The sequence below is a fragment of the Engystomops pustulosus genome, chromosome 9 (genome assembly GCF_040894005.1).
Source record: "Engystomops pustulosus chromosome 9, aEngPut4.maternal, whole genome shotgun sequence".
NCBI lineage: Eukaryota > Metazoa > Chordata > Amphibia > Anura > Leptodactylidae > Engystomops > Engystomops pustulosus.
The window spans coordinates 97,108,296-97,117,097 of NC_092419.1; the positions used below are offsets into that span (position 1 = coordinate 97,108,296).

Sequence of the window (8,802 nt, forward strand, 5' to 3'; positions counted from 1 at the left end):
TACTTCCACGTATTATTACTTATTTTAAATTTACCGTTATCAGCGATATCACTTCCAGCAGACTGACTACCTTCAGGCCACCGTAGTAGTCAATGATAATCATCACCACTAGGAGGCACTCGCTACGTGGTACATGGAGTCACTCCACTGTAAATTACATGGTTTTCCATGTGCTCCCCCTGGTGGTTGTGTAGCAAAAGTGCCACATTGGCAAAATTGAAATAAACACAGGTTCATCTGGGAGAATTATCATCACTACTTTTATGGTAGAAAAAAAGTGGCAAAATTGTTGTATTGAGGTTTTTTGCAACCTCCAAAAAGTCGCTGCATCAAATGTATTAATCTGTTGGCAGGTGCAACTTTTCAGAAAGTCCCAAAAAAGAGCAATCCCTCATAAACGCAATTGTGCTTTTTATTAGATCTGGTGTGTAGTTTCCAGCAGGGGCGTAACTATAGTGGTCTCAGCCCTATCAGCTACTATGGGGCCCACAGTGTGAGGGGGGCCCAACATCTAGGTTATTGGGTGTATGCTGTATGTGTGTGTATGTATAGGGTATTGTATGTACATGTGTATATGTGATGTATATTTTCTGCTTGGGTGTATATTGTACAGTAAGTATGTGTGTATATGCTCTATGTCTGTATAGGGTATTGTATGTATGTGTGTATTTTCTGTTTGTACATATGTATATATGATGTATATATGCTGCATGGGTATATATGATAGTATCCCAGTGATTGTACCAACCCAAAGAATAAAGAAGACATGTCATTTGGGGCACACAGAGAAAACCGTAAAAACCAAACCCACAAGAAAACAGCGCAAATGTGTTTTTCCAGCAATTTTACTGTATTTGGAATATTGGTCCACAGCAGAGGAAGCTCTGCTGTGGACATTGTATGTATGTGTTTATATGGTGTAGTCCTATTTGGTGTATATATCGGTATATTAATCTGTGTTTATATGAATGTATAATATGTATATTTTTTAAGAGGGAAGGGGGGCACAATTCAGAAATCTGCTATAAGGCACAGCCTCACCTAGTTACACCCCTAGTTACACCCCAGCCTTTATGAATATCCCCTACACATTTTGTACACCATATCTATAGCTATTATCCAGCAGTATCTATAGAGATATAAGGGCAGACTGGCTACTGACTGCAGGGTAAACCCAATGACCAGAGGAACCATAATGTCATAAGTCCAGTGGGGCTCAGCCTCTGTTGTACTTTTAAATTAAACTACTTTTAGTTGTATGGGTTAGGGAGGCAGAAAGCTTACACCAGGCTTTTGGCATTAGTGTCCATGCTCTGGTGTCTGACTTATCCCCCTTTTACCCCTTTTTCCCTAGTGTCCATTCCTCCTCCAGTTACATCACTTATCCTTATTTCTTCAACTGCTTTATTGTCCCCTTTAATTCCCCTATTTGTTCCCCCAGTCCAAGGTTTGAACACTTCTCCAACCTTCTAGCTATCCAGTGGGGTCCTCGGTTCGAATCCCACCCAGGTCAACATCTGCAAAGAGTTTGTATGTTTTCTCCGTGTTTGCGTGGGTGTCCTCCAGGTCCTCCGGTTTCCTCCCACACTCCAAAACATACTGGTAGGTTGTTTAGATGGTGAGCCCCGTGGAGACAGGGACGTGTGTAGCGCTGCGTAATCTGTAGGCGCTATATAAATAAAGAATTATTATTATTATCCAGTCCTCCAATAAATCTGTGCCCTCCCATTGAGCCGCCATAACCCCAGAGCTTTTCTCCATTCACACTTGTTTAACTCTAAACCTCAAAACTTTTAATGGTTGATCCCCAAATCTCAGTAAAAGCAATAATTTCCTCTACAAAAATGGCCTCATTCATCAAAAGGGTAAGAATTATACTTTATACAATAAAATGTTCAGCAAATTGCACTAAATGTCTCTCTATGTGCAAACTGCGGGGTGCACATCCAGGCTTCACGGAAGGCACAATATCAACATCCAGAGGAGGTAAGAAAAAACGGCACTCACCGATCTCAAGCAGAGGAAACTTTATTCGGGAAGGAGTCAGGACAGGGGTGATGCACGCCACGGAAGGCGACGGGCCGTTTCGCGCTAGGAAGAGCTTTCTCAAGCCTCGGACCAAGGCTTGAGAAAGCGCTTAGATGGCCTTCCGTGGCGTGCATCACCCCTGTCCTGACTCCTTCCCGAATAAAGTTTCCTCTGCTTGAGATCGGTGATTGCCGTTTTTTCTTACCTCCTCTGGATGTTATTATTATATATGTCGATTATTGATCACATGAACAATGCCAGCCTTGTAGCTACATGGCAGTAGTGATGCCTGTCAGTGACTGGTAGTTGACAGTTGACGGTGACAGTTGGAGGTGGACAGTCAACACTGGATATTACTGCTGACCCAAAGGAAAGCGCTTTCATGGATTCGGAGGAAGAGGAGATAGTGAGGAGGAGGAGGAGAAAGAAGAAGAGAAGACCAACCTCTGGCCCATCGGCTGATGGGCAGAGCGGGATAGAGGATGAAGATTTCGTCTTCAAGAGGAGAAGACCCAAGAAGCGACGCACCGTCCCGTCCTCATCTGATGAAGAACAGAAGACGCCTAAAAAGAGGAGCAAGAAGAGGAAGAGGAGAGCACCTTCCAGCTCCTCCAAGAAGTCTTCTGCCCCACCAGATGATGAAGATGTCATTGTGCGCAGGAAAGGTGCCAAGAAGAGGAAATTCGTCTTAAACTCTTCACCTGAGTCTACAATCAAGACAGAAGACCAGAGAGTCTCAGGTAGACACTAACATACAAACTGCCTACAAATACACATACTATACTCACCCATCTATACATAACTTTATAACCAGAAATAACCACAAGCCTGATCTCCCATACTGAGACCTAAGACTAACAGAGATAATATTGTACATATTACATTCACAGCTATGGCGGAGCCAGGGGGAAGAGGCAAGAGGGACATGTAATAAATAATAATTCCTTTATTTATATAGCACACACAGATTTTGCCAAATCAGTCCCTGTTCCCAATGGGGCTCACAATCTAATCAACCTACCAGTATGTTTTGGAGTGTGGGAAGAAACCGGAGGACCCGGAGGAAACCCACGCAAACACGGAGAGAACATACAAACACTTTGCAGATGTTGACCCTGGGACGTGAACCCAGGACCCCAGCGCTGCAAGGCTGCAATGCTAACCACTGAGCCACCATGCTGCCCTAGGATGTGGCTTAGACCCTTGGGGTGACAGTAAGCCATTCTGCCATTTCCAGGGGACTCGTATATTGGGCTCTTGAAGAATGTGGTCTTACCCTGTTACATTTTATAATGTGATTTATTTTATTTTAAATGTATGTATGATATCCTTGTACATTTTATTACATCAGTCTGTTTAGACATGTAATGGTCAGTTTTTATCCCTATTAAATGTGTCTTTAGGAAAAAAGTGAATGCGCAAAACATGGCGTCAGTCATGTGACTCCTGCCATAGTCATCTGTCGCTATCTCTTCTGGTGATGAACCCCATGTTTAGTCCTATTTTGTTAGGCCATAGATGTATTACACAGAAATGATTGATGGGCTGTACCATTCCACTATGCAGATAGGGGTCAACTGTATAACTATAAGAGAGTGTGAGCAGAATTTGTAAGATGTGAATTATTTATTGTTTGTTTATTGTTATTTATTATTTATTTGTGGTATTTAGGTGTAAGAATTATTTCCGGTTATTTCCCATTACTGTCCTTTATAACAGCGGCCCCCAACCACCAGGCCGTGGAACACCCTGTTCCCAGCCACAACCAAAAAACTTAAACTTCTTGAAACTCTATACTTACCTTCAGCTTTTTCCCCCCATGGCTCTGTCTTCGTCTCTTCCTGGCAAAGTGGGCAGAGGCGCGTCTATGTACATGCACACACTATGGCGCTGCAGTGTCGCAGCCGTATGATGTCATAGTGAGTGTCTGCGGATAGAGCACATAGAGAAGAAGACAAAGCCACGGAAAGGGGGCTCAACTCTGGACATTTCATTAATTAGGGATGGGAGCTCTTCTGTGGGCATTTCATTAATGGGGGAGGGGCTCTGCTATGAACATTTCATTAGCTAGGGGGCCCTCCACTGTGAACATTTAATTAATGAGGGAAGGTTTCTGCTGATCATTTTACTACTGAGAGGAAGCTGCTGCTGGACATTTTACTACTGAGGGGAGGCTGCTGCTGAACATTTTATTAGTGAGGGGAGACCACTGCTGGACATTTTACTAGTGAGGGGAAGCTGCTACTGGACATTTTATTAGTGAGGGGAGGCTGCTGTTGGACATTTTATTAGTGAGGGGAGTCCACTGCAGGACATTTTACTAGAAAGGGAAGCTGCTACTGGACATTTTATTAGTAAGGGGAGGCTGCTACTGGACATTTTATTAGTAAGGGGAGGATGCTGCTGGATATTTTACTAGTGAGGGGAGGCATCTGCTGGACATTTTATTAATGAGGGGTGGCTGCTGCAGGACATTTTATTAGTGAGGGGAGGCTGCTGCTGGACATTTTATTAGTGAGGGGAAGCTGCTACTGGACATTTTATTAGTAAGGGGAGGCTGCTGCTGGATATTTTACTAGTGAGGGGAGGCATCTGCTGGATATTTTATTAATGAGGGGTGGTTGCTGCAGGACATTTTATTAGTGAGGGGAGGCTGCTGCTGGACATTTTATTAGTGAGGGGAGGCTGCGGCTGGACATTTCATCCATGAGGGGAGGCTGCGGCTGGACATTTCATCCATGAGGGGAGGCTGCTGCTGGACATTTCATCGATGAGGGGAGACTGCTACTGGACATTTCATCCATGAGGGGAGGCTGCGGCTGGACATTTCATCTATGAGGGGAGACTACGACTGGACATTTCATCCATGAGGGGAGGCTGTGGCTGGACATTTCATCAATGAGGGGATGCCGATGCTGGACTTTTCATCTATGAGGGGAGGCTGCTACTGGACATTTCATCTATAAGGGGAGACTGCTACTGGACATTTCATCCATGAGGGGAGGCTGTGGCTGGACATTTCATCCATGAGGGGAGGCTGCGGCTGGACATTTCATCCATGAGGGGAGGCTGCAACTGGACATTTCATCAATGAGGGGAGGCTGCTGCTGGATATTTCTTTGATTTGTGAAGGCCGCTGCTGGACATTTCATGGATGAGGGGAAGCTGCTACTGGACATTTCATCGATGAGGGGCGGCTGCTGCTAGAAATTTTACATGTGTGGGTAAGCTTCTGCTGAAAATTTTATCAGTGAGAGGAGGCTGCTAGACATTTCATTGAAGAGGGCAAGCTACAGCCAGACATTTTCTCAAAAAGTAGCGGCTACATTTATCACCCTAGACTTATACTTGAGTCAATAGGTTTCCATGTGCTGTAGACACTTCTTAAATACCTATGCAAGCAGTTTGCACCTAAAAGAACGTCAAAGTCTGACGGAAAACTGACCCACGGCCTTTATTATATATATGTTTTTAGTCATACTTTTAAATGTCAAAGACAAAGGGACATTATAGAGGTGGGGGGGGGGGGGGCTATAGAAAAATAGGTGTGATAGTGTCCCCTTTTTTGTAGCCCCAGTCAACAAAAAAAGGAACAATATCAGAAAGGGCCACAGAAAAGGAGACAGTAGAAGGCTGTTGGAAATGGTGCATTACACGGGCCGAGGTTAAATATGGGTTATTTGCAGGGTTAAATTTGGGTGCAGCCAGTCCCAGCATACAAAAAGGTTGGGGACCACTGCTTTAAAACGTGAAAGAATAATATGGTTAAATTGGGAGAGGGACGCTTAAAGGCAATGGGGAAGAGCCAAGCCGCTGGACATGTCGTGTATCTAAGATATAAGTATCCATGTAATTATCTTCTTACGTCTTTTACTCTTTCCTACTGACAGATGACAGCGGTGTCCGGCCATCCTGCTCTAGAAGCACAATCTCTGATACCATCAGACAGAGATTAACCTTCCATCATGTGCTCGGGCAAGGAAATTTTGGAAAGGTCGTCCTGGCAGAGGATACTTCTAACCATCAGAAGTACGCTGTTAAGATCATCAGCAAGAGATCCCTGCTCTCCACTGGCAATGAGGCGGATGTGTTGGTGGAGCACCGAGTCCTTCAGCTGGCATCTGGGAGCCCCTTCCTGGTCCGCAGTGACTTTGCATTCCAGACCAAGATGCTTGTTCTATTTGGGCTGGAATACATGAGCTGCGGGGACTTCCAACATCTCCTCCAGGTGACGGGGCGGCTTACCATCCCCAGCGCAACATTCTATGCCGCTGAGCTCGTGTGTGGCATCCAATTCCTCCACTCTAAGGGCGTCATCCACAGAGACCTCAAGCCCGAGAACATCCTGGTGGCTGAGTCGGGCCATATTAAGATCTCAGATTTCGGTCTCGCAATTGACAACATGCTTGGAGACCGCACAGCCACCGAATATGCTGGGACCGAAGGCTATGTGGCTCCTGAGGTGAGAGTTTTGCTTATTTTTACTGATGCAGTTGTATTAATGATGATTTTTTTTTCCAGTCTCCACAATGTTGGTCCCATGGTATAATCCATGTAGTAACTGTTCTCTCTTTTTTGGCAGATGGAGGCTGGCGAGGAGTATGGCGCCGGAGTGGACTGGTATTCATTTGGTGTCATCTTAAATGAAATGCTTACCAGCAAGTGCAAATATCATCCTGCACTTTATGACGCATCGTCCTCCGGCGCCAAAGACATCATCAGAAAGGTCAGTATTTCACTGTACAGATATGATTGTATTGTATTCACTGAAATCCCATCGTTTCTTAACAATTACTGTATTCACTCATTTATAATGACTTTTCTCTTTTTCAGCTCCTCCGGAAAGATCCCGCCAAGCGCTTAGGAGTCCACCGGAACATCCGTAGCCACCGGTTTTTCCAGCATATTGATTGGGTCTCTGTGGAAGCCCTTCGGATGCCCCCACCGCACATCCCTGTAGTAAGTAAATGGACAGACGTTGTGCCACTTTACGTGTTAACATGTGATCAGGATACTCATCTATTTCTTTTCCTTACAGCCATCTACACCTCCCCGCCGTGCCAGACCATTCAACCTGGTCACAATGGAGGCAGCAGAGGCCATAATAGGACCCTTACCAGAGAAAGACCAGGCCATGTTTAGAGGGTTCTCCTTTGTCACCTGAGTGACCCTCTATGACACCGGCTCTAATGTCACCAGAGCGAGCTGTCCTCCTGAGCTCCTGGCAGAAAACATCCAAAAGACACCCGGATCATCCACCTGCACCTGGCACCGGAAGAATCTTCAAGGAGAAGGACGATGGAACTGAAGATCAACATCGCTGAGGGACCCGGCTAGTACACCAGCCAGCCGGAGGAGGTAAGTGGGAGCAGAACATCTGTGCTCCCCGCATAGGCATGTGAAAATAACTGGTAAGTAGATTTCCTCAAATTCTTGATAGCGCCACCTTGTGATGTTATCTTGGATTTGAGAAAATCGCTAGGTGTGTGAGGCCGGATTAGCACATGCCTGTGTTACCTATATACAGAGTTATCCTCTGTGTATAGTTATTTAAAGAAAATCTTACCAGTATCCGGATTTCCTCTTGTCCATGACAGCGCTGTCATAGGTGAGGGGAAGAGGTGAGAGATGGCCGGCTATTAAGGGGTGGAGGAGGCCGGACCTTTTTTTTTTTTTTTAAATTTAATATCTTTCTGAGTGACACCTTACAGCACCAATGGACATGACTGCTGGAAGCTACAATATCAGCTCAGCATCTTCAATAAAGACCTGATGGACCCAGCTAGTAGAAAACCAACCTAGCTGAGAGTGGTAAGTAGCTGTGCAATACCAACTATGCTCCCACCTTATCATGGGCATGTGTAATTCACTGGTAAGTAGATATTCTCATGCCCGTGCTAGCGCCACCTTGTGATGCTGTCTTGGGTAGGAGAAAATCGCAAGGAGCGTAATGGCCGGCTATGAAGGCCAGAGGCAGATTAGCACATGCCTATGTTACCTATATACAGAGTTATCCTCTGTATATAGTCATTAAAAAAACTTACCGTCATCCGGATTTCCTCTTCTCTATGACAGTAATGTCATAGATGAGGGGAAGAGGTGAGAGATGGCCGGCTATTAAGGGGTGGAGGAGGCCGGACCTTTTTTTTTTTCAGACTAACACCATACAGCATCAACAGAGGGCACCAATGGACGCTACTACTGGAAGCCACAATGTCAGCACAGCTGGTGGAGGTAAGTAGTGACATTACATCTGTGACTTCTATACACCATGCTCGCTCACTACTGCACCATTGATGGTAACTCTGTGTAACAGATCCTACTCTTGTACAGATTTTTATTGGTTTATTGTTGTATAGTTGTGATTAATATGTGTTTCTTTTTTACTCTAGTAAAGAAACTTTGCAGAACAATGTGGACTAGTCCATTGTATGTCCAGGGATCTACAGAACAGCAGGAGCAGTGACTGCAGTCAGGCTGAATGAGGATCATACGAAGTTACATACAGAATATTTACTTGACCAATAAAAAAGTGAAAAAAACTGGCCTTTTTTGTGGTTACTTATTTTTTTTCTGCACTTTCACACATCACACTTCTCTGTTAGTTCTGACACTGGTGGCAGCTATAGACGGCTGATCAGGGGAGTAATAGGTATCAGACCCTATTGATCACATACTATTGACATTTCTATAGGATATACCTTTATGAGTTTCAACTATGGAAAATCCCTTAAATCCCTGTTACGAATTTTGCAATGTTCCAGATTTATTGTA

The 8,802-nt window shown here is 44.7% G+C and overlaps 1 protein-coding gene and 1 long non-coding RNA gene across 2 annotated transcripts; both read left to right on the forward strand.

Moving 5' to 3' along the window:
- Positions 1 to 2,353: 2,353 nt before the first annotated feature.
- Positions 2,354 to 7,301, forward strand: LOC140077357 (protein kinase C delta type-like). Its single transcript, XM_072124448.1, has 5 exons — positions 2,354 to 2,768; positions 5,919 to 6,490; positions 6,611 to 6,754; positions 6,862 to 6,987; positions 7,067 to 7,301. Exons 1-5 carry the CDS (start codon positions 2,411 to 2,413, stop codon positions 7,190 to 7,192), a joined length of 1,326 nt encoding a protein of 441 aa, XP_071980549.1. The 5' UTR covers positions 2,354 to 2,410; the 3' UTR covers positions 7,193 to 7,301.
- Positions 7,302 to 7,522: 221 nt separating this feature from the next.
- LOC140077358 (uncharacterized) lies at positions 7,523 to 8,575 on the forward strand. The gene is made up of 2 exons (XR_011849771.1): positions 7,523 to 8,262; positions 8,421 to 8,575. It is a non-coding gene; the product is annotated as an uncharacterized lncRNA (long non-coding RNA).
- Positions 8,576 to 8,802: the final 227 nt, after the last annotated feature.